The following is a 26,878-nucleotide window of genomic DNA, read 5'->3' on the forward strand; positions in this document are numbered from 1 at the left end:
GCTTATTTAAATTTGTATGTATCATTTAGCATATATCTTTCCCATGTTAAATAATCCTAAAAGTATGAATGACAGAATTTCACAATTCAGCATCATAAATAGAAACATAACATATTATGAATTACTTCTTCAAATTGTATATAGTCTATACTTTCAATGTCTGGAATATGGAAATGCTATTATTAGGTTATTATTACTATTAGAATGCTACATTCCCACAAGTGTAAAGTATTCAGAGTAGGGGTGTGCGATATGATGATTTTAGATCCCATAACAGGGAGATCGTTGGATCGTGCTAATGCACATACAATCCGCTGCAGTTCTTATAAGTTGTTTACGTACTGTGTACATATTACACATCAGTCGAATGGGCAGACTCTCGGGACATGGATAATGTACTCTAAAATGAATTAAAACCAAAAGAATTCACTATTCCATACATGAAATCTCTTCCTCGCAAAAAAAAAAAAAAAAAAAAAAAAAAAAAACTGTGGCGCCACGAAGCCTGAAGAGCCCACAAACACACACAAAAGATACCAGCTCTTACGTAGGTTGTCCCCTTCAAAACAAGACCAAATTTGTGTCAGTCCACTCATTAGTTATCATCATGTTTGTTTAAAGAGTACTTGCAAAAAGAAAGAAAAACAACAGTTCAAAATAAAGTACAACAAATAATAAAAAAAAATAGTTTAAATATTGGGCTCTCAGCTTTAACGAGTCTATAGACCAATCAGGGGCGATGCTCAACCAAGGAGGCGGGGAAGCAACCATGCTTTGATGCCTAACAGACGCACACCGCGAGAGACGACACACACAGTTTTATATGGCAACGGCAATCAAAATAAGCAACAATAAATAAGCTTTCAAAGCATAGATCCCTTTCACTGTCTGCCCTTTCCCTACTGAGACCAATTAAACACAGGAGGGGAGTGAGGGAGGCGGCCTCAGTCTACAGCCAATCAGGAAAAGCTCCGTCTTTCCAACACGTCTGGCCTTAAAGGGGAAGAGTACTGTGTTAGAAACAAGACTAAATATCAGAATAAATCTAGGTGAGTCAGAGCTTTTTTCCTGTTTGGTGAGGGTGTAAAGCCATTTAGAGAAGGACATGAGATTAGTTTGTCAAGGAAGGTAAAATGTTGCCATTCAGCTTAGATAATATATATTTTTTTTCTGCAGTAAAATTAATAATTCTCCTTATGGAGAGGTTGGGGTCTTTGAAGATTCCAAAGGAAGATTTCAAAGAAGATTCCAAATTAAACTTAGAAAAGTGCCTAAAATATTTTGTTGTTTTGTTCATATTTTGACCACTAAAGGTTCATTTCAATATCTTTAAAAATTCTGAAGGCTTTCAAGTAACATTACTTCATAAAATTGCCTCTAGTTTATTCACGTCTCAAGATTTGAGTATGTAATTTCAGGCAGAAGATGGAAGAAATACCTGGAGTGTGATTGTGATCCTGCAAAAATATGGTGATAATGTATTTTTGCCATATCGCCCACCAGTAATTCAGAGTATGGGAGTTGTATGTGCCTGTCTCTGAGTTCATGTGCATGTGTATGATATTACCTTTAACTTACAGAGTCCAGAAGAAGATGGAACACACTCCTGACACACACCATCGTACAGTGTCAAAACCTTCACATTACTGACAACTATACCATCATTAGACACCTGAGAGAGAGAGAGAGAGAGAGAGAGAGAGTGAATCAACGAGAGAGAGCAAGCACGACAGTATGAGGGAGATACTTATGTTGGATCATTTGCTCTCACTCCAATTAGAGGCAAATTAATTTAATTGTGCTCCATCATTCTGGAGAGCATAGTCCCACTGCCCCATTGCCCAATGCTGGGGGGCGTTATACCCTTTGGGCTTACTCTTGCCACTGGGCTCCAGAGTGTCAAATTTCTTCTCATTCTGTTCAATGCTGATTATACATACTCTGTCCACAGTGGGTGAACCTTAAAATAGGCATTTACTCATTATCCAAGTCCATTTGCACATATGGTTTATATTTATAAAGGCTTTCCTTACACCTCTTAGAACGTGTGTGTGGAAAGGCATGTGGAACGAGTGAGTATTTGTCTGTGATTTTGTGTGTGTGTGTGTGTGTGTGTGTGTGTGTGTGTGTGTGTGTGTGTGTGTGTTTGTGTGAGTGTGTGCACGCTAGCTAAGTTGTGTGGAGTGTGTTGAAGGAGAAGTTAAAGTCAGGGCTTTTGGCTGAAATTAATTTCTGAATCATCATCATTATCATCACCACATCACCATCAAAATCAGCATCCTTCTCCTGAGCCTCAATAATCTGCTGAGCACAGCAGAGACCACCCCAAGAAACCATGCAATACAATCACACGCTCGGAAACACTCATACTCTCTCTCTCTCTCTCTCTCTCTCTCTCACACACACACACACACACACACACACATTTGGAGAGCTGTAATTTAAACCCTTAAAAACATTTTAAAATGGCCGGTTGGTATGACATTATAGCTACAACTGCTAATGCATCCGACCAGGTCTAGTGTCATAGTGACGGGCCACAGTAAAATCTTGGCCTGGAACCTGGATCAAACGTCTGGATTTGATGATCTCTGCCCTAAGGTCACCATGCCCAATATCAAGAGTTTGTCGGTTTAAAATCCCCCAGCACTGGACTGCAGAGTGGAGGAATTGTGTTATGTGAAATTACACATTTCATTTTCTGAGGAAATGTTCTCTGCGGTGATGGAGCTCTATCAGATACATCTGAATTTGATTTGTGATCCAGAATTAATCGTCCAATATGACCTCTTCCCCTGTCCAAGATACATAATAAGAAACTGTTTTTTATCTATAAAGGTGGAACTTCCACTCCAAATATTACTGCAGGACAAATATACAAGGAAAGGATGCATATTTACAACTGATATAGTGATGGTATTAATTTCATTTAGATTTCTTCAGAATTTGACTCTGCCCCTTTAAAAGATTAACTTTGTAACAACTTTTTTTTTCTTTCACTAAAGTCAATGATGTACTTAAACTATGTCCCGATCCATAACTCTGATCTGTGTCATTCCGAACGGGAAAACTCCTTATTTCCCGCCTCATCGCTCTGGTGATGATGTCATATTTTAAAACACCATCCCCTCTCTCACACACATATTTTGTTGAAATTTCCCTCAAAGAGTTGTCGCCAATAAAGCTGCCGCTGTGAAGGAGACTAGCGCATTGCTGCAGGAATTGAATGCTTCAGGCTCTTAAGGGGAGGGGGACTCGTCCTCTGCGTCGTCCACCTTAAATCAGAGCCACTCTAACTTTTATAGCCCTCCGTTTATTTCCCCATCAAAACCCACACTCTTTCCCCTTTAATCACACACTGCAAGTGATAAAGAAAGGCTTAGCGAGCATTTTTCACCTGAAAATGTTTGGAAGGTGTTCTCCAAACTACCTTTTAAACTCCCATCGAACTCTGCTATGCGACTTTGTAAAAATAGCATGGAAAATGAATTTATTTAAGCGGAAAAAGCCAGCCTTTCTGGTAAGTCCGTCACATGACTAGTAATAGCATCAGTGGCCACCTCTAAGCTGTTTTGTTGTTTATTGTTTTGTGACATGAGCCCCTCAAGGCAGCAGACATAGGCCTACATTAACATCTATAAAGGATTTTTGTTTTAGTGTGTCAAATATAATATTTTCTAGGGTAAAGCTGACTACAGCAGCCTTGTGCTTGTGGGAATATGTCTTTATAGATGTTTATGTAGGTATAAACATCTGCCCCGGCTGAAATCTCTCCACCAAGCCAATAATATCTGGACCTGGAGTTAAATAAACTACTTTGTCAGCAGTGTGTTCATAACCATTTCATATGGTAACTTTCTGTGAGATGTTTTTAAAAGTGGAGGCCTGGTTTCATTTACCACCACTGTCAAATTATTCTGATTCTGTACTTTTCTGTACTGTATTATTAGAAAAAAACAGTGCTATTCCTGTTTAAAAAGGTACATTGTCCAGTGTCCCTTTAAAGTCCAACCTACTTTGATCTCCCATCTGGCGTAAGGCTGCTGGTCCGCGAGGAAGTTCATAGAGTGGATGGTGGCAGTGCTGAGGCGTGGGACGGAGCAGTCAATGGCCTTGGAGCTCAGGAAGGAGGCTTTAGTAATCTGCTCATCTTCACCAATCCACTCTCCATTAATATGCTTAGAAACACAGTACAGGTGTAATATTAATATAGTTAATATAGTATATCATAGCATAGCCGTTAAGAGTGAATCAAGCAATCAGTCAATCATTGCATTTTTTATACATATATTAAAAACAATGTCAACAATTTTGGGGAAGTGCTGTTTTCTCTTGTTTGTTTTTATTTCTTAAAAGTGGAGTGGTACATTTGAGGAAAAACGACTGTTGTTTTAAGTTTAACTTTATTAACTGTTTGAATTACCACAAAATCTTATTTGTAACTTGAGTTATTTAATTTTGTAATACTTTCATTCTGTGTTTACATTCATGCAGAGAGCTGTCTCAGTCCACATCATTCCATTAGACAACGGAGATAACTTATTATATATAATAGATAACTATTCCCACTCCATAGGTGGGTAATATTGACTTATTTTTGTTGTTACGGATAACTTAAGTTGGAAATGTCTCCAAACTTAGGAGATGGCTAACTGCATTAACGAAAATGCTACAAAACTAACTCGAATTACTCACAGACAAGCTAAACTTAAGCCATGTACAAACAACTCGTTTTTTCCCCTCAAGCACATCGTTCCACCTTTAAAGATGCAGAGCTTAGAGCTGTGTTTCCCCACAATCGTAGATGTTCCTTTTCAGTTTTGGTGGTGAAAATGTCTGATCGCATGTATGAGAGCACATAACTATGTCTTTGCCCTTGTAATGCTAACATGAGGAAGCAGTGATGACGGATTATATTTTAATGGTTTGTTCACTGGAGCCTGAATGTGAAAAGTCTGCGCCTTGATCACCATTCCTCTCCAGTATGTTCTAATCTAATAATCATAAGGGAATACATTAAAGATGAGTGTATTCCTACTGTCTAAACAAATGACAATGCCTGTGGTAATCTATGGCCTTTTGTTACTATTCATACAAGTTTTATTCATAAAAATGATGAAATAAATAAGTACATTGAATAGTCTTCCTTTGGCAATCGAGAGAGAGAACGAGACAGAGAGAGAGTACTGTATTTTACATTATATTAAAGGACAGATAGTGATTATCATGCCTCAGGCTATAAGTGACCGGACCTTGAGCATGCTTACGTTTAATTAACAATTATTTTCTAATATTTTCTCACTATAACCCTCTCTCCTGAGACGTCCTCTCTTCCTCCTCCACCTCCTCCTCCTCCTCTTCATCATCTCAGTGTGTTAATTATGAATGGGGACAGATGGCAGGTAGATAATAAACACACTCGCGTCACCACCCATAAACTCTCTCTAATGGAATATTATAAAAGACTGCATAGGGGATAGACCACTGAAACATGTGGCTATGCCCAAATACGGAATTCCATGTCTAAGCTGTAAGAAAGGAAAGGGATCTTTAAAAATCACTGCTATTATGTCCTATGGTAAACATAAAAACTCCTATCCGGGTGTTTTATAAGTTATAAATTATATGTTTAAAGTAGCTGAAAGGGCAATCTGTCATTGTCTGTTTCACGTTATGAAAAATCCATTACATTGACACATAGCAGCCACGATGCATCAGCACTTCTGTACTAAACCTATGTCAAACACAGCCACTTCAATGTGGGGGGGGACTCGCTATATAGAGCATAAACGGGTTCACATGGATTATGAAACAATCCATATCTCATATGAGTTTTAAACAATTTATAGGAAACATTTAAATATATCACATATCCTACCCATTTTACATAAGGTTACCCAGTTTGGTCAAAATACCACAAGGAACAAACAACACAGCACCATTCTCTCCTGTCTGAACAGCCCTGCTCAGAACGATCGGTTTTAGTATCTGTTCCTTTAATCATGAATGTGAGAACAGTGTGAGAACCCAGGAGTGAAGAGCGAGGAGCAGTGTTTCTAGTCATTTTCACGTATTTCTCTTCTTTCTCCACGCTTCATTTCACCATATTCATTCAGTAAATCTTTGCTCCGCTTAACCGCCCCATTGCATTGTCACATATATGTTGGTCTAGCAGTGTGATTAGACATACTTAGACAAGGAGCCAGAACAACTCTAAAGTCTCTGTACTTGATGTAAAATGGAGCAAATCAGTACATATTATTCAATGTTTACTGACTTGGCAGAAACGACAAAATACTGAGTGGGTTATTAGGAGCTTCAGATCCCCAAATTAACGTCCACATGCACTGAAAAAGTTATTTTTTCATAATATGCTCCCTTTAAGACATTTGTAGTCAAAACTCACACACACACACGCACACGCACACACACACACACACACACACACACACACACACACACACACACATTCTGACCGTGAGTTTTCTGAGGATGCAGGTCAGTTTGGGAGAGTCAATAAATCCAAGTCCAAAAACTCTCACGGTGTCACAGTCAAGAGCTCGGACATCACACACTCCTCCATTCTCCACGTCTGTCAGCTCGATTGGCTGGCCTAGATACACACAAACATTAAATGGCATTAAACTCTTATTTTTAAATGAGATGCTGGACATGGATGTGGCTTATCTCAAAAATGAGTATGAGTGATTCAAGTGGGTGTCCCATATCTAAGAAATTAGTGTAAGGCCCTAGAAATGAATGTGGCTTAATGAGGATATGAGAGAAATGAAGCTTTCATCTCATTAACCTTCATATGATTGTTAAGGTATAAACATTTGGTATTGAATTAAACATTTGAATGCTGGTGAATTGATCACAATTGGTGACTTTATCTTGACTTGTAACAGTAAAGAACAAATTGAAACAATGTATTCCTTTAAATCTAATTTAAGCTGTTTCTCAAACAGCTTAAGCCCAAAACACAAGACATTTAATGCTGGTCATTTTTCAAAAAAGCACATGAGCCCATCTACAGTCACATACAGTCTTACATCATGTTAAATTTACACCTAAACTCAGTAACCGAAAGGTAACGTTTTTACATGTAAATAAGATTTATGTGTGTGGAATACCATTCTTTCTGAATGCCACTTCACAATGTGCCCACAGTGTCACGAATCTGATTACTTGGAGGGGATCTGACCTCAGCAAAGAAAGTACAGGGTAATACACACACACACAGACACATACACACACACACACACTATGATAAGGTCGATTCTGAAACTCACTGCTTCTTCACGCTTCGTGTTAAATGTCATTTGTTTCTTGTGGCATGACCTGAGTCCAGAAATACACCAGAACTTGGAATACACACACTCACACACACACAGCAGTGACTCTGAATACAATTCGACAGACGGACAGAAAGATGGATGGATGGATGGATGTATGGACAAATGGATGGATAGATGAAAGGATGGGTTTTGTTGCAGTAACAGTCTCTAAACTTCTGGGAAGGGTTTTCACTATATCAGAGGAGGTCTCCAACCTCTTGGGGTTCTCAGCATAATTGCAGAGGGCCACGACAATGATAAACTACTCCACTTACTGATGCTGGAGGTACTTATACACCTTTTAGCTGATGCTTGTCATTGGACACGGAGAACATATGCTTATTTGCAGTTTCTATCTGCTTTTCTATGGCTTTGAGCATATTTGTCCAAATTGTCAAACATGAACTAGTGGTCTAGAAAAGTTAAAAGGAAAGATTTGACCAAAATGCTGTTTATGACATGAGACAGGACATGGCGTATGGGTCAGGTTTAGTCAGAACCCAAAAGGTTACCAAACTTTCCATGGACTGCCATACCGAATCTCATAGTTCTTCGCTGAAAGAAAATTACAGAGGTGAAGCATGGCAATATGTGAAAAACTCTGGGACATTTTCAAGGACATAAAATCTCCCCTAAAATAAATCCACACACTGAAGTAAATGTGTTACATGTCAATATGCTATTGTGTACTTGTGCATTTATATTCTGTTGCAGAACGTCTATCACATTCTAGTTTACTCAGCGCTGGCTGAATCTCTGTAAACATTAGTTTAAATTAATAACTTTTTAAGGCAGATTTTATTAAGTAAATGTAAGTAAATTTTGCATTAGGAATTAGTTAATACTGTGCCACCATTAACCGTGAAATCTTTTCACTTCATTTGCAAAGCACAAGCCTCTGCTCTATAATAAATTCACACTGATTCAAAATAGATTCAAAATAGCTGAAAGCAAAGTTACTGGTTGCTTTTCCAGGGGATAGAAGAAGGTGAGTGATATTGAAGTAAATGAGCACTCTCCCTCTCTCTCTCCAGGCTAACTCCAGATGGCATGGTTTTTAATGCACTCATAAAAGCTATGTTAGGAAAGAGAAGAGTTAAGGCTACACACCAAGCCAGCTAATTAAAAATAATATACATATTATTGAAAATAATAAAGATACTTATTTTCAGTCTTGGTTCTTCATTTTTGTGGAACATCACATTTTCAGTATTTAAACTATCAATTTTTTTTTTCCAGTTTATTCCAGCTTCCTTCCTTTTCTGAAGATTCTCTTTACATTTACCAATGAAATCTTCAGCCATACATCCACAGTTCCGTTTCAGAGTGTTTATTATTATTATTATTATTATTATTATTATTATTATTATTATTTTCTTAAAAAAACACTTTTCACACATACAGTGGTGAGTACTGAACTCTGGTGGGGTCACTCCATTGTTCTGAGAAACTGACATCCTTTCAGACCCACAGACTCACCAACAACTGTGGACTTCTTCAGATCTGAAGTGAGTGTGGAGCTTGATTCAAAGATGAGAGCCATGTGTTGTTAATCTGATGTGGACTATTTTAGTAATTGGTACCAGGGCCTAGCGTGGTTGTTATGGGATCTACTTATCTAAAATTCCAATCTGTTCAGATATTTTCTCTTTTCTTATGCAGGTGTGTTATTATTTGACCATCCCAAAATTATTTACTGAACAATGGTAACATTTCCCAGTGTCCTCTATTGTTTTCTTTCCATATACTTTTTTTTGCTTTGTGATTGTGGAGCTATATATATGACTACAAAAGATTTATATAGTTAAGCTACCTGAGAGCTAACAGGCAGACTGTGGCTACCAGTGTTGATATTAAAGAGCTTTTTAAACTCTCCCAAAAATTGAGCAATATGTCTCTTACCAGACTTTAAAACGCGATGGGATGAGTCCTAAATGAATTAATATTTAACATAAAATGTCAAAATGTCTCACTTTTAACAGTTATGTTCTATTGTGAATATGTCTGAGATTTGCAAATAATTGCATTTAATATATAAAGACATTTTGTCTTCTTATATATTTATTTACACTTTACACAGCATCCCAAAATGATGATGATAAAACTGGTATTTGTATGTCAAAATATCAAAATGCCTCATTACAAAATAATGTTCATGGAAAAATGATATAATCAAGAATTTGTAAGAAGTTCTTTGTATATATTAAATGTGCAATTTTTGTTACAAAGTGCATAGCAAAAACCACACACAGGAGTGAATATCAGTTTAATTTTCTCTTGATCCTGATGGTCACAGACACCAAGAGAATGTACAATGTAAAAATTTCTTGAGGTAATATATGTCTAAGTTCTTCTGTGACATACATAAAGTGGATTTTGACACTGAGGTTAGAAATAAACTGGGGGAAAAGCCATCTTCCACATATTTGGAACACCCTGGAAATTCAAGGTTATGTAAGGCTCATATCCACCTCTTGAGTTCTGCAGTGTTAATGCCATGATAAACAAAGATGGAAAAAAATGTAATGGTAGAGGAAGCTCAATAGGGAGACCTTTTTCAAGGCTGCAAGCTATTCAGTCCTGAACGGAATGTGAGCTGTGTTCACATTCTGGCTGTTAAGCTTGTTCCTTGCTGGTAATGGACTCTGCCAGGGTTGCACCTTATCTTTACTTCTGTTCAACATATACAAGGACAGCATGGCAAGGTACAGACAAGGACATCACAGTTTCTGTCTGTGGGATCGGGAGATGGCATCTCTGCTATTTGCAGATGGTGGTTTTTTTCTATATTTTATATGTAGGCCCCCAGTGTGCATTGGAATGTATTGTAGCTGTGTGTGAAGGGGTCATATGCAGAACAGCATCTCCAAGTCTGAGGCTGTGGTAATCTCCTTGAAAAAAGATGACATGCTTCCTCCAGGTAGGGGGTGAGGACCTACCCAGAGTGCATCTTTGGGTCTTGTACACAATGGAGTGAAAGTGGGATCATGAGCTCCACCATAGGTTTAGTGAGGCAGCTTTCATTATGTGGTCAATATACTAGGCCACAGTAATGAAGCAGGAGCTCTGCCATAAAACAAAGCTCTCAATTTATAATTTGACATTTTCCCCACCCTCCCCTATGCTCATTAGCATTGGGTAAAGAGAGAAAGCACAAGACTGTGTATACAAGTGGCCAGAATTTGTTTAGTCTATTGGGTGGCTAGGAGTAATGGTACCCAAAAGGAGGTGAGACACGTGGAATGAGATTTAAAAGAAGTAGTGCTCTTTTCTCAAGATTTTCCCAAGACCTATAGTATACCTGAGAATTTTAAAAGATGTTCTTTTTTGATGGAGGAAGAAGTGCATTCCATTTGCATTATACAGCTCAAATGGGTGAGAAAATCAATTACTGTAACTTGACTTCTCTCCACCAATAAGTGAATAAGTACATTACAAATACAATGTATTATTATTATTATTATTAATAGAAAAACATACATGAATATACATCCAGTAATTTTCACCATTTTTTCACCACCTTTTCAAAACTTTATTTCAGTACTTTTGAATTTTGACCTAGTTGAATCATCTTATTCTTAGTCGATCAAAGAGGATAAGAAATCCATAACAATAAGTAACAACTGCTACTATCATCTAATGTGAAAACTGCAGTAACTCATGAACATCATGAATTAAACCTAATATTACATGAATACCCACTTATTACATATCTGTTTAATACTTCCTAATCTCATAGTTAAGGCTTCCTCTCCTTTCTCTATGCTAAATGTGTTTATAGGCAATCTCATAAGTAAAATTTGACGTCCTAAGCAATTGGAGACCAATGGGAGTGGATATTAGTTGTAATCTGCCTAGATACCACAGAGAAAACAGCTCTGATTAGATGCTTTTCTTTTGGGATCTAAGCCAAGCCTAACAATGAAATACAATTGTTTAAACTACAGCAAGGATAGTAATGAAATATGAATCTAATGAAGAAAAACATGTATTTTATTTACACAAAAAAGCCATTCTCTAAACTCCAGTTTGTACCCCTCAAAAGTTAGCATCATGCTAATTGCTCCAAAAACCATACCACATACCACAAATGCAGCTGGTTGACTGTATGTTGGGGAAACTGGGTAAATCTAAGAATACTTATTACACTCAAGTTCTGAATCTCAAGTCTAAGTGAAGTGTTGAGTCGACACTTCAGACTCTTAACTCAAATCCCTATCCCTGTCTTGAACTCTGGTAGCATAGGAAAATATGAAAGTCTCAGTGACAAGATGTGGCTGTTAGAGCTAAAAGCCATATTTGAAGATAAAATCCCACTCTAGGACTTCCAAAACTTTGTGACAAAGAGGTGAAATTCAACACAAATTCTCAAAAAAAAAAAAAAAAAAAAAAAAAAAAAAAAACTAAAAATACACCATCTGTCCAATCTCTACAGGCTCAGACACGAGTTACAAGAAATGAGTTTAGGGACCGGAGATAACGCGATCCAATGGAAAATGTATTTAAGAACAATATTTTAGGCATATGAGGTAAGATAGCAGAGATATTGGGCTTGATTAAAAGAACAGGGCCAAAAGAAAAAATAATTTGATCTAAAGCCATCTGTGAAAAGCAGCTGCGGTGAAAAAGAATCCCTGTGCCCGTTTAATTAAACACATTTTGGCTTCCAACAAGCTTTAAAAAAACATACTGTCCCAGAATTAGACACAAAAGAAAGCAGATAAATTTAGAGCAAAACACCTGCGTTAAGGGAGTGTTCAGGATTCACCGCTCCTGTTCATCCGAGCTGTCTCATTTAGAGAGAGAACATTACAGCAGGTCAGCGCTAATTTGTTAGAACTCTGTATGTTAATGGTTTTAAAGCAGAAAATGTGCTGTAATTCGGCAACTAAGTATACATTTTGGAAATAACTTTTCTGTTCCAAGTCATTAAAGGTAAGGTCCAACAAGACATTTTAATTATTTGCATAAATAATGAATAAGTAAACAATGTGATTTAAGATTGGGCTTGGTTTTTGTGAAGTACTCGGTTCTAAAAAGTCTGATTTGTTCACGGTGCTTGTGAATGGAACCAGAGATCCACCTCTTAAAGCTCTTCACTTAAAGTATATAGTCCCTAAAATAGACTTAGGTACTCTTAAGACACATATATTTAGACTATATTATGGGCATTAAGCATTGGGAAAGGTTACTGTAGTTTCTATACATATTTTACAGTATTTATACTAATAATGACTGCACTTTAATTCCATTTCACAGGAAACTGTGTAATGAGGGACAGCTGACTGGGGAACACACCCCCATTGTATCCGTTCTTGTACTGTTTCATATGGCAATGAATCTGATGCTTTGCAACTCAAGAATATCCCACAGTGGCTCAGATCCAGCTTTAAACACACCTGCTTCAATCAGCTTTCTCTTTAATTAGCTAATTGCTCCTGCTGTAATTAGATCTAAGCGTTTGCTTGGAAAAGCTCAGTTCCCTGAAGACTGTCTTTGGAAGCTCTGATCCAAAACTGATTATCAGCACAGGGTCTCTGTAATGGGGTGAGCCTTCGAATTACTCAAATTTCTGCACATTGTTTGCATTCTCAGAAATGCAGTAAATGTAATTTGAGGTTTGGTATGTCCTGCCAAAAACAGAATATGCGACTATCTGCTTGGCACACATCCAGATTTTGTGACTTTTAAATCTACTGGTTTGGTTTTTTATACATAGCATCCCAAAATATAAGTGTTTTTGGGTACAAAATTAATGCAATATTAACAAGATCAATTCTTTACATCACTAATTTAAATCCTTTTTCTGTTTCTGTTTTTTTTTTTTAACCAAAAGCCTTACGTTTGGTGTCTACTTGAATCTACTGATCAACCTTACATAGTGCAGCAGTTTTTTTCTTGTCCCTGCATCCAACTGGATATTGTTTGTATGATCTCTATAGACAACTACAAATTGAAATGAAATGGGACATTGTAGATCAGACACATGAGCATAAGTTCACTATGCCAAATCTCTGCCAGAGGGGTATAAATCCAGAGGGGTGGAATCCTTTTCCCTGGTGTGAAGAAACTACATCCTTTGTATACCACATGAGTATTTGTGAGATCCGGTAGTGATGTTGAATTATTAGGTTGGAATTGCAACTCAAATCATCCAACGTCCTGACCTTATTAATGTTTGTGTCGCTACCAAAAAATATTCACAACAATGTCCTATGTACTTGGGCCATCCCAAAAGATAAGAAGGTCTTATTTCAGCAAATTGGAAAGTTTATTAATGAAGTCTTACTGATAGGGAGGCTGCAGTCATAGTGGATGTGTCCCGAATCGCACTGGCACCCCCACTCTGTACACTTCCCATTTCCGTTACACAAATTTGGACACCGTAGGGCCATGGCAACTTCCTCTGCTGCTGCAGACACTGAGAAAGGTACAGAAGCATTACAGTTTGTCTCTGAATTTATGTTTGTATTAAGATACAAATTAGAAATAGCTGCGTATATGCAATATGTCTTAATGTAATAGTTTAGTGAAAAATCTATTATACTCAATTTTGGACATATGCCACAAATTATTTTTGTAATTTGTGCTGTTTCTGCTTCTAAATGTAAGAAGCATCATGTGATCATCATACATGTGTACTTTGAGAATCTTAAGAAATTTTGTATCTTACCAGAGGCTCTGTTCTCAAGCCAGCGTCTCTCACACTCGTTCTCAATGAAGGACAGAAGAGCGTTCTCCCACTCCAAGTCATCCTTCAGCTGCAGGTCCAGGACACACAGCTTCACTGCCTCATCCAGCTTCCGGCCCAGCAATGTCCGGCAAACAGCACCCACTGAAGAGTTTGCCAATGCCGCCTCACACACTTCTAATGCATCTGAGGAGCCCAGGCCTCCGGGTGTTGGCCATAAGGGGCTTACTATACTCTGTCTCAGCCCGTCTGGCCATGAGAGGCTTGCAGAACTTGGCAGTGGACCCCTGCTCCCACCCGGAAAAAAATATTGCAACATCTCATCAGCAGATGGACTCAGAACTGGGTCCTGCCTCTTGTTTCTGTGATGGTAGGTAGAAAGTTAACAGAGAGATAGGTTGTAAAATATGAAATCTTTGCTACATGATAACATATATGAATACATCTTATAATTAGTGTTAGGTCCATATTAAGCAGTCTAGTTCACAGCTGAATTTCCCTATGGGAATATATAAAGACCTCTATTCAATCTGGAATCTGGAAACCTAGAATTTATTATTTGGCCTAACACCATACATAAAGAAACTTAATTTAACACGTCTATAGGTAGAGCATCACCTGTTGTAGTGAGGAGCTATAGGCTCAAATAATGAGTCCATCCTTAGCTCCTCGGTAGTGATATGTGTTGAAGTGTCCAGCTTAAGGATGGTAAACTCTGCTGTGGCATCTCTGAAGGGGAAGAGTGAGGTCTGGTCGACGTGGTCCTGAGAGAGGCAGCGAGAATTTTCTGTTTCCTGGTCGTCTGGGGATGTGTATTCTTTCTGACAGGCGCAAAAACTTCTTGAGATCTCTGCGGCCTCTGAGAGCTCAGGTGTCCGGTCAAACAAACTCTCCCCAGGCTCCAACCTGAGACAGCCGGAGAAATACAGCCCCCAGGAAATGAGCTTCTGCATTAGCCTTTGGAATTAAGCCCTCAAGACATGCAATCTAGAGAGGATTTAGGATTTGATAAAGGTTAGCCCTTCAATTTGTCTTCCAAACCCTCCCCCTCCCTCTCGCCTCTTTTATCTGCAAGTAACTCAAGGTTACGTGAGGAGATAAGAACACAAATCTGAATCTTAACAGCTCTCTCTCTCTCTCTCCGTTCCCTCAGCTCAGTGTCATTCGTGGCTTCTCAGGGATTAGGGAAAAAAACTGAGATTGACATAAAATCTTTGGCCTTGTCTACTGTACACTTTTTCACTGGGTCAGCAATATCCCCTGAAAAAGTGTGGAATACGTGAGCAGAAATAATTGCACCTGCTCATTTACACTGAAGGGAATTAATTGAGAGTTTGTTCTCTTTTTACTGCAGTAACAGCCTCTGCTCTTCAGGAAAAGCTGTACATTAGATAATGGAATATTACTGTGAGGACTTGATATCAGTCATGAGAAAAATGGTGAGGTCAGGTGCTGATGTTGGACGATTAGATCTGTATTACATAGTCTCCACCTCATCTCAGAAGTACTGTATGTAGCACAATCACTCAGTTTCACTGCTCCATTGCCAAATGCTGGGGGCTTTATACCCTTTGGCAGTCTCTTGGCATGGGATGTGTTATGTATTTAGATTCATTATATATTACATATCTAATACACTGAATGATCACTGGATTAGGAAAAACTGCCTTGTATCTACACTCGTTGTCCATTTTATCAGGTCCACTGTCCATAAAGGAGCACTTTGTAGTTTTACAATTACAGCCTGTAGTACACCTGTTTCCTGCATACCTTCTTATCCCCATTTTACCCTGCTCTTCAATGGTAAGGACCACCACAGTGCAGATATAATTAGGGTCATAGAGGATCATTCTCTGCATGTGAATCAGACACAGCAATGCACACTGTAAACTCTGCTGGACACACCTACCTCATTGGTCCACCTTTGTAGATATAAAGTCAGAGACAGCAGGTCAACTGTTGCTGCACAGTTTGTGTTGGTTGTCCTCTAGTCTTTCATCGGTGGACACAGGATGCCACCCACACGACACTGTTCTCAGTTACAAAGTAACACTGAAGGCTTTACAACTCTAGCAGCCCTGCTGTGTCTGAGCCACTAGAATCAGCACAACACACATACTATCACACTATCTCTGTGGTGATCCTGTGGGGATTCTGACCATTGAAGAACAGGGTGAAACGGGGATAAGAAAGTATGCAGAGAAGCAGGCTGACAGCAGCCTTTATCTGTAGAACTAAAAGGTGCTCCTGTTAGGTCAGTGGAGCTGATAAAATGTACTCTGAGTATAGATACAAGGTATGTTTTCCTAATCCACTGAGTGTTCTGTGTTTCAGAATATAAAGAGAGTATACAGTAGGTACACTGTAAAGTAACCAAATTCACTGATTATTTGGGGTGGCATAAAACAACAGGTTTACAATTTAAGCGTGCAAATAAATAACCTGATTTAAGGGTAAGGGTTTTTATGTTGGCAATGAGTCATGTTTTTTTTTTTTTTTTACCTCCAATCCTGAATGAAGTGTTCTAGTTCCCTGTTCTTGTAGATATTCCCCTCTGGACTGTGGAAATCATTGTGTGTGTTCTTGTCAAAGGTGCCGCACAGTCCCTTGGTTTTGTTAAAGTCTCGACTTGGAACTCTGACAGAAACACTCATGCCCCAGTCAGCTACATCAGCTCGCACAAATGCTCCAGATGAAAACAGGATCTGAGAAGAAGAAATAATAGAAACTGATCAAAAATATTTTAGCAGCACTTCTAGCTATACATTCTTTGCTAAAATGCAAATAAAAACAGAAAGCAATGATTTGCACATTTAAGTTGACCTGTACGTGCACTTAAACAATGCAAAGTCACTATATTTAATATTTTACATTCTTAGCTTTATTGTTTTTATAAATATTCACTTGTTCCCACCTTGATGCCTTTAGCATTTTCAAAAATAATTGAACTTGCAGTCTAAAATCATTTTGGAATTCTTCAAATTTATTTAAAATAACTCTTTAAAGCTTGACACATGAGATGATAATAATAAAATATATTTTTTTTAATATGTCCTAGACATATTAGTACTCTGTTCTTCATTCTGACCTTTTTACATTTCATATACTGGTGATAATAAAAACACCAAAACCACAAAGGCTATTTTTTATTGTTTATCTGCACAACAGTGTTTCCATATTTAGAGGAACTACAGTTGTTTCTGTAACTGTCTGAAACTTGGCTTGAGTTATGAGGTCATTTAGCAGACCTCTCACACTCATCTGTATCATCATAATCTTCCTCTGAATCTGTCTCCCAAAATCTATGTGAACAACTGAGCCAACACATTTTGCACACAAAGGTTTTTGGAAAACTAAAAATACATTTTAGTTTCATAAAAATACATGGTAAACTTAAATGTGTTTTGGTGCTGTAAAGAACAGATTAACTTTTCTGAATATTTATAATTAATGAGTATTTGGCAGGTAGAATACACTACATCTATGAAATGTAACAAAAATGCTTAGTTTTACTTCAAGTAACATCATACAAATTATATAGTAATCTTGAGATTTTCTCCTGTGTTTTCATGATGATAGCAACAATTTTTGTAATGGTTTGGTAAATGCATGGAAATGCTTCCAATTCATTCATAATTCAGTAGAGAACTCAGAACACTTGTCCCAAAAGGATAGAAGTTTGTTTCTGTATTTCCTTTCAGTAGATGATGAAAGAGCCACCTCCAAAATCATGTATCATATTTTATACGTTTGGCTTTAAAGGGTTAAGATGAAAATTAAGATTAAAACAGCAACACAGCATTCTTTGACTGAGGATGTTTCATAACTCTAAATGTACATGACGGAATAACCCATATGCTTCAGTGCAAAACAGGGTTGCCGGTATTTTAGGGGATTTTAACTTCCCATCATGTATAATCAAAGGTTTCAGGGACTCTGGAGAAATCTTTGTGTTTAATAATCAAGAAGTATAATACAATGATGAAAATGTGGTGCATTTTGTGCAGCTGAAGACACATTTGACAAAATTAATGGCAAAAAGTTCTGATATTAAAACTGCATTATTTAATGTCATTAGTCTCCAAAGATTAAATACATGCTGATTAAATGAAATGTGATGGATAAACGCTGGTAAACACTGGCCTTTTCTAAATTTGGGGATAAGGAAAAATGTTAAAAGTTGTGTTTTTTTGTAATTGAACATAATTTATCATTGAATTACTAACTATTTTGGAAACAGTTTATTCATTTATAAAAAGATCATTCATAATATAACATCTGCAGGCTACTATACAAGTCAAAAATTATTAGATTAAGTGTAAGCAGAAGCATTTACACCATGTGGGAGAATGGAAGATTCATGTGAAACCCGAGTTCTTCATGTTCTTCACTTCTAAATTTGGCTCAAGTAAAGAAACATCTCAGACTTTTCCCTTGACACAAGTTTATTTCAAAATGTTACTGAAGTGTTAAACTGAAAATATCTTTGTATTAAGTCACTCCAACTGCAGCTTTGCTTTTTATAATAATGCCTAATGTCTCTAGATACCTGTGAAGTTTGAAAGTAGGCCGTCCAAACACTTTGTACTACATTTACTTTATTTATACTCAAAATCTGGCTGAATTTTCAATAACACAAAGCAATTAGCTTCGAATGAAGAGCCAAATTATTTTTCGCTCAGTAGGAGTGAGAACAAGAGCCAGTCTTCCTAACAGACAATTAAAAAAATAAATATAAAAAAATAATAATAAAACAAAAAGAATAAATCAGTTTCAGCTGCCCTCAGGTCAACAATCAGTATTTGAATTAATACACTATTGCTATTGAACTATAAAGAAAAAATGTTTGTTCTATTATTGCTATTATTATTTGTAATACTATTAATATTGTTACTGTCCATAATAATGTAACTGCTTCCTTTTTTCAATTTTTGTAGCCATTCAATTTTTTTCTTTGTCTTGCTTTTATTTGCTGCCTCTTTTACTATTTTATTGTAAAGCACTTCATACGCTTTTTAAAAGTATATAAATGAATAAAAAATTATTACTATTAGTAGTAGTAGTAGGAACTATTGTTGTTTTTAATTGTTATAAAAAAAATAATTTAGTTTCTGTGCTGCCATTCTTCAGTAAAACCTGTCATTATTGACTATGTTTGTATACTAAATATTATGAATATTAGTATTTAAAATAAGGGCCTCCAGATGTATGATATGTTTTGTAAAATTGTCCACCCTTAAAACTTTACATAGGGAACTTTGTGTGCTCTTACCGTGATTTTCTTGCCCTGATGTGTCTCGTGAATCCTGACATGGTTGTTGGGGGTGTGTCTAAAAGACCTGATGGACAGCTGAGGGCGTGTCTCCTGCAGCTGCCCATGGCACATATCAAAGGTGACGATGAGGTCGCCCTCTTTCGCTGCGATGCCACAGGTACAGGACACAGTGTAGAGACGACTCCCACAATCCCACTGCCGCGTGTGAACCTCAAACCCTCGTACTGTTGCCAGCAAGACAAACGTCCCCATCCCCTGGTTCTCAAAGTGTCTGAAAAAATGTAACAAAATATATTACCACAGTCCAAATAAACAAAATAAACCAACTCTGGAATGCCCTATCCCAAAAAACTTAAATGCTAGCCAGCTATCTATTTGCAATAATAGGATTGAGCAGTTAGTGTCCTTATCCAAGCATGTTCAAATGTTGAAAAAGTATTATTTTGATCAATACTGTGTTCAAATTATGCCAGAAACAAAATTTGAGCATTGTAATTCATTAGTACAATGTTAAAAATTACCAGATAAAATGTGTGTCCCTGTTATTATTTTTGAGTTTGTCAGGTTTGTTATTGTTGGGTGGGATAGAGAAATAAATCAGAAATAAATCGAAGAAAAAAAAAGTTGACTCATTTAAAGAGTTTAATATGATACGAACCAGGATTCAGTTTATTGATAATAATATAATAATAATAACAAATGCATTTATATGCGGCATGGTGGCGCAGCAGGTAGTGTCGCAGTCACACAGGTGACTGTGAGGAGTTGGTGTGTTCTCCCCGTGTCCGCGTGGATTTCCTCCGGGTGCTCCGGTTTCCTCCCACAGTCAAAAAAATAGAGAAATAATAAAATGATAATAAAATGTAAAAAGTTAAAATAATACTGATATGGCCCTGGAGCATTCGACTCTTAACATGCTCCATATAACACTGTGTATTCACATTCCATATATATTTGGACAATCTCATGATTTAATGACAATATGAATGGGCTAAATGCAGCATCTCAACATTCATTTAGTTAACAAGTAAAACAATCAAAAAGCGTAAATATTTGCATTAAAAGTGTGTTCGTTAAAGGTTACACGCAAATGAGCTGCAGTTTCCTTTGATCTGGATGAGCGCCATTACGGGACACGACGTGAACTGATAAGGAATAAAAGACATGTTAACAGCAGCCTCTTTAAAAGTGACCTTTAAAATCTACTTAAATAGACATTAGGGGGTTTCTTCATTCTCACATAAAGGGCAGAGAGAGAGAGAAATGTCAGGATCATAGTATAATGACCTCCAACTTGAGTAAATCAATTAAAATACAGAGGAAAAAAGAAAAGAAAGGATAATCAACCATCTGAACAGCTAGTGCTCATAAGCATTACTGTTTACAAAAAGTAATAAAATGTATTGACCAAATACACCTTGAAAAATCACCTTGCATTAACAGGAGGTAATGTGTGCATGCGCGCGCGTGTGTGTGTGTGTTACCTGCCATCAAATGTTATGATATGAGGATCTGTGAGAGAATAACAACTGCTGGTTGGAACATCCTGAACTGTGATCTAGAAGACAGAAAGAGAGAGAGAGAGAGAGAGAGAGAGAGAGAGAGAGAGAGAGAGAGAGAGAGAGAGAGAGAGAGATTGTCTAACAGCAATCTAGTGTAATAAATCTGAAGCTTGATCATAAGGCACCATAGTTTTCCATCATGATTAAAGGACCCTCTGCTGCTAATATTTACACCAAAACACAGATGGTGGTCTCAGGGGGCCTCAAAAAGTTACACAAAAATGTGTGAGTATGTGTGTGTGTGTGTGTGTGTGTGTGTGTGTGTGTGTGTGTGTGTGTGTGTGTGTGTATAAACATGAGTTTATTACAGACTATACGATCCTGTGTTAAAAAAAAAAAGAAAGAAGAAAAAGGAAACTATTCACTAAGCTTCAAAGTGAATTGAAAAGTATGCATTCATTCTGAAGGTTTACATCACACATGTCCAAATGTTTGCAACACAGCTTATAATACAACTTCAAGGACATCCCATTGTGGACACGTGTTCTAAAATCTTCATCAAAAAACATGTGTCCACAAACATCCAGATGCACATTACACATTGAGATAGGCTGCATTTTATTGTTTTTGGCTGAAGTTCCAGTCCAGACAGCACAGTCTCACTCAAATCTAACATCTTCAGCAGCACTGGGTGCACCTACAAAAGCTGATGTCACATATAAGGGGTGTCTACAAATGTTTGGACATTTATGATATCACAAATTTTTATATTGCACAGAAATAATATGATGTGATTGTATGATACCATAGGGCATTTTGCAATGTCCAGCTCATAATTCAGACTGTGGCTGTTTGTTCATAGTAATATGTTGCTGCTATATACTAAAGGCCTTTTGTTACACTGACCTTTACGGGTGTTGGTGTGTATCTTCTCCAAAGCCTGGGGCTGGTTCCAGTTGGTCGTGCGGTCACGAAGCTCATACGGTTACCATCCCGAGTGAAGTCCGTTACGGCGGTAACAATAACGCTACCGTTAGCACAAACACCATCACGGCATGGCTGTGAAACCAACTCGAGGTAACATGATGACAAAGCCACATTTGGAGCTGCAGCTACTAAACTGTCTGAAAACATGAAAATGAGAGAACATGAGAGAACAGACACATAGTGTGAAAAGAATCATAGTGAGAAAAACAGAGCAAGTGAGACAGACACTTAGTGTGAATAGAATCATATTGAGGAAAAATCAAGAGAGAGAGAGAAATATTTGAGCTGCTGGGCACACACCTGGCTCATTTACACCGAGTTCTAATCTTAATTTGCAGCGGTGGTTTGGTTCTGACCCAAAACAGGAGATTGGAACTGTACTGTGTACAGTGAGAGTGTGTTCTTTACCATCTTCACGGATCTGCAGGAAATCTGGAACAAACTGCAAACAAAAATACCATATTTATATTTATGGATATAAATTAAATGTAAGTAATTGAAAATAAATATCAAGGGCTCTGTAGTGGAAGTGAATTTGATTTCTTGCGATGGCATAGCCATCTGTATGCAGGAAACCTTTATATCACAACTGATCTTGTTCTAAATGCTAATTCTGTTAAATCAGCTTATCACACTTAGAGGAACTCTGTAACTTTGAAGGACAGCAGATTATGCTGAATGCTGAAGCACGAAATAAAAATAGATTCACCTTAATCCCAGCAAAGAATCCAAGGCTCTCTTTGGAAGGTGACTGGACACTGGAGGAGTTTAGAAGAAATGTAGAGACGCTGCAGAAGAACTGTCAATCAAACCATATCAATCACAGCTTACAAACAGACACTGCAAATATATACAGAAGCCGGGGAACCTATAGAGCAGTGGGGAAAGTTTTATAGCTTATGAACACTAATTAATTTCATAGGGATGTGTGGCTATTGATTAGCACAGCTAGCATAGCAGCAGGATTTGAAACTAGCAGCTACTGAAACAACTTCGGCTGAGGAGAAAGCTAAGGGATAAGAAGATTAAGGGATGAATTTTTGGGGTAATTATGAAGATGCCTTATTGAAACAGGGCACGCCATAAGTAATTGGACAGTGTCACAATGTTCAGAGTGTACCCCAGCACACTGGACAATCTGATTAGAAGCTGCAGTAAAGCATGCTGTAATGTTATTTTAATTATTCTTCGCTCACTGTTCATTGTTGAAACAAGTGGGAAATTTGGAAGTGCTAGGACATTTTAAATAGCCTAAATCATGAAAAAAAATATTTTCTGACTTAAAATATAGGTTTTGACCCAGTCTGTAAACACTGTTCACATGTTTAAACACATAGTTCACTCTTCCAGTCAGTCCATTTATGGTAACCAAAATTGAATATGTTGTCATAGTCCATATTGTTCATGGTTAGATTAGATAAACAGACCCAGTCTGTTTCATTTTACAGTATAGAAGTTGGAATATGAAATTAAATAAATAAATGACCATTTTTGCAACAAGCAAATAAAATACTGAAATTGGGCTTCAGGGGAAAACTTAAATCAAAGAAAATTATAGGTTAAGAGCTCTTTAAACTCAGTCATTGTTATGGAAACTTAGTCAGAGTCTAATTATCTGCAGACTGCTCTGCATGTGGTATATCTTGTGTTGAATGTACAGTACATTTTACAGCTCTGTGCAGAGTTAACATGTGTGTGTGTGTGTGTGTGTAGAGATAACATGCTGACTGAGTCCAGCTGTAGAACATGTTTGACCCCATAACCCACATCAGGTCTGCACAACTTCTCTGTCAGACTGGGCCTCGACTACTAACACATTTTAAACACACATAACTGCATCCATATGACAGACTGTTCACTCGGTTCCACAAGGAAACATGTTTCTTAAAATGCATTGGAACTGAATATAAAATGCTAATAGAATGCACTATAACACAAATGCGTATCCTGAACTTTTTGATTCTGAAAACACGTTTAGGGGTTTTTATTAATACAGAAAGAACGCTTAATTATGTAAATTCTTAATGAGTTTGTCTTAGAAACTGCCAAACACACTAATTGATGTCATGAAAAAGATGTCATCTAGAAGGCAACATATGCTTTTAGAATGTAAATGTTACAAATGTTGCCATGTGGTTTACAACGGCACAGCAACCTACAGTAGTAACATATTAATGGCTTGGAAGCACTTCACCTGGAATACTACCAACTGGAATACTACCTACAATATTATAGTACACTCTGGGGATAACATAGCAACAACCTGGATTAGCAAAGCAATGGCCTAGCAATGGCTTTACAACAACTTGTGTTAACAACAACACAGACTATCATCACCTTGAATAACCTGAACAACCTGACAATTGTAAAAGTTTAGCCATACATTAACAACAGCCTTGGATATCTGCATTTCACAGACTGTCCTGGGTGCTTTGGAAAAGAGGTATTAACAATAATGGGGTGAATTTGTAAAGGAACACTAGGAAAGATTTGCATTTTTTGCTGCTGGGTCTCCCCCTAGTGTAATTCATTTATACAGCACTGTAATGAAATCAATGGGTGGGTGGTTTCCTACCCTCCTCCAAAAGCTACATAGTGCAGTTTCTGCAGTACTGAGCCCAGAGTAGCAATGACAGGTCAGTGAGGAGTCACAATTATTTTAAAACTGTAATTTTTAGGTAAAAATATTGCTTAGAGTTTCTTTATTAATAGCAACCCATTTCTGGTACCTTTTCTCCAAGTCTGAAATGAAGTCCGTCCATCTCCACATGAGCATAAAGCTGAGTGGTCTTCTCTCTTCTCACCTCCACCTTCATGTTGTTGGAAGAATACCGTCCCCACACCACCTCGTACCCAAGCCCCTTGCCCCTTGTCTCAGCACTGTACGAACATCGCAAATGGATGCTGCTCCCCACAAGCTCAGCACTAACCACTGGCCTTGAGGACAATGCAGGGACAACAGCTAAAGAAAAAAGGCATTCAACAAATAAATATGACTCTAAATTATTACAATGCGTTTAAAATGCTCTTTTTTTATTTAGCTGCATGTCATATACACAAATGTGAATAATAATAATAATAACAACAATAATGTGGTAAGCATCCAGATTGCTAAGGAAGTTGCTAAGGCTATTGCCATGTTTTTATTATAAAGCACCTTTTGCAATATAGTGCTAGACTAGGGGGGTATTCAAACCTTGTTTTCTACACAAATAAATAAGCACGCAAACTCACTCTTATAAACTATCTCTGTCTTTATGAATAGAGTTGAGACTCCTCAGGATTAAAGGAGAAATCTCATTTGTGTTATTGTTGTTTTCTACCTTTACAGACTCCACTGACTCGCACCTCTCCGGGGAGACAGACTTTAGAAGAAAACTCTGAAACCACTGAAATAACAAAAAAGAACCAGAAATAATTAACTCCAGGCATCTCTCATCAGCTTCATATACATGCTAACATCCTTAATTTATCACAGAAACAGTTCATTTTCTGATGCATCCCTCAACGGGAATGAGGAAAGGGAAATCCTGGAATATGACTGAGCCTTAATGGAAAAACAAGAAGACAGAAAATCTGTTGCAGAAGAAAAACAAACAGTATATTTTCACAAAAAAAGAAAAGAGAAAGTTTTAATTTATTTTATTATTATTAGCATTCTAATATCTGAATGAATCAGTTAATGATCCAAAAAGTGGCTTCCATTCATAGGGTGACCATGTTAAAATAGGTTTTCTCTGGTAGAGGCTGTTTGAGACTGTTTGATGTGGAACAGATGCACCAGAGGTTACCTGCTATATCACGTAAGCAGGAACTAAGGCACCCGAATGTAACTGTTGTCCCATGTAATGTGGAATGAATGAACTAGAATAAAATTTCTGTATTATTTAAGATGGATCTGGAAGTCCCAGAATGCAACTGCTGTACTAGTTGAACAGAAGCAACAGAATTTCACAGTTGCAGCATAAAATAAAACCCTATCTCTAGGTGGAACAAGTCTGAATATTAGAACATGTTTATGGATTTTGCAAAAAAAAAAAAAGATGAAGACAATAAAAATTAAGTTACCTTGTGCACAGTATCCCATGCACCCTTGTGTGGGCTGCAGGAAGTAGAGAAGGAAGTGTCCACAATTGCGTACAGTGATGGGAATGCGGAACAGACAGCAGTCTTTAATTCCGCCAAGGAAAAACTGCCAGTTTGCACAAGCTGATATCTGCCTCACCTCTCCTACAGCTGGCAGTGAGACATCTTTCAGTGAGAGCCACACTGGAGCCTGAGTACCACACCGGTTTATCTACAGAGAGATTATAAATATTATTATATACACTGAATGATCACTGGATTAGGAACACTCACCATGAACACACACGCATGGTCCATTTTATCAGCTTCACTGACCATACAGGAGCAATATGTAGTTCTACAATTAGAGAGTGAGTCAATCTGATTCTCTGCATACTTTCTATTCCCCCATTTCACCCTGTTTTTCAATGGTCAGGACCCACACAAGGCCACCACAGAGCAGGTATGATTTGGGTGGTGGCTCATTCTCAGCGCTGCAGTGACATTGACGTGGTGGTGGTGTGATAGTGTGTGATGCACTGGAATGAATGGATCAGACAATAATCTTGCAAAACATTAAAACTAGCTATATTTTATACTATTGATGTCCAAAACAAACATTCATTATCTGTAACCGCTTATCCAGTTCAGGGTCGCAGTGGGTCCAGAGCCTACCTGGAATCATTGGGCGCAAAGCGGGAATACACCCTGGAGGGGGCACCAGTCCTTCACAGGGCAACACAGACACACACACATTCACTCACACACTGACACCTATGGACACTTTTTTTTTTTTTGAGTTACCAATCCATCTGGAACATGTGTTTTTGGACTGTGGGAGGAAACCGGAGCACCCGGAGGAAACCCACGCGGACACGGGGAGAACACGCCAACTCCTCACAGACAGTCACCCGGAGCGGGAATTGAACCCACAGCCTCCAGGTCCCTGGAGCTGTGTGACTGCGACACTACCTGCTGCGCCACCGTACCGCCCCCAAAACAAACATGCATCTCCAAAACA

At 37.8% G+C, this 26,878-nt stretch overlaps 1 protein-coding gene across 1 annotated transcript in view; it reads right to left on the reverse strand.

Moving 5' to 3' along the window:
• si:ch211-246m6.5 (von Willebrand factor D and EGF domain-containing protein) overlaps positions 1–26,878 on the reverse strand; it is a 59,862-nt gene that overhangs the window by 23,791 nt on the left and 9,193 nt on the right. Inside the window, exons 3-17 of the mRNA XM_066656490.1 lie at positions 25,861–26,089; positions 25,116–25,181; positions 24,522–24,754; positions 22,502–22,591; positions 22,093–22,234; positions 21,712–21,929; positions 20,788–20,861; positions 19,301–19,574; positions 16,531–16,733; positions 14,647–14,934; positions 14,011–14,390; positions 13,627–13,758; positions 6,477–6,613; positions 4,017–4,178; positions 1,568–1,672 (exon numbers count right to left, since the gene is read on the reverse strand). Coding sequence (XP_066512587.1) covers positions 1,568–1,672; positions 4,017–4,178; positions 6,477–6,613; positions 13,627–13,758; positions 14,011–14,390; positions 14,647–14,934; positions 16,531–16,733; positions 19,301–19,574; positions 20,788–20,861; positions 21,712–21,929; positions 22,093–22,234; positions 22,502–22,591; positions 24,522–24,754; positions 25,116–25,181; positions 25,861–26,089 — 2,733 coding nt within the window. The remainder of the gene's footprint in view (positions 1–1,567; positions 1,673–4,016; positions 4,179–6,476; positions 6,614–13,626; positions 13,759–14,010; positions 14,391–14,646; positions 14,935–16,530; positions 16,734–19,300; positions 19,575–20,787; positions 20,862–21,711; positions 21,930–22,092; positions 22,235–22,501; positions 22,592–24,521; positions 24,755–25,115; positions 25,182–25,860; positions 26,090–26,878) is intronic.

Source organism: Hoplias malabaricus, chromosome Y (genome assembly GCF_029633855.1).
Source record: "Hoplias malabaricus isolate fHopMal1 chromosome Y, fHopMal1.hap1, whole genome shotgun sequence".
In the NCBI taxonomy this organism is placed as follows: Eukaryota; Metazoa; Chordata; class Actinopteri; order Characiformes; family Erythrinidae; genus Hoplias; species Hoplias malabaricus.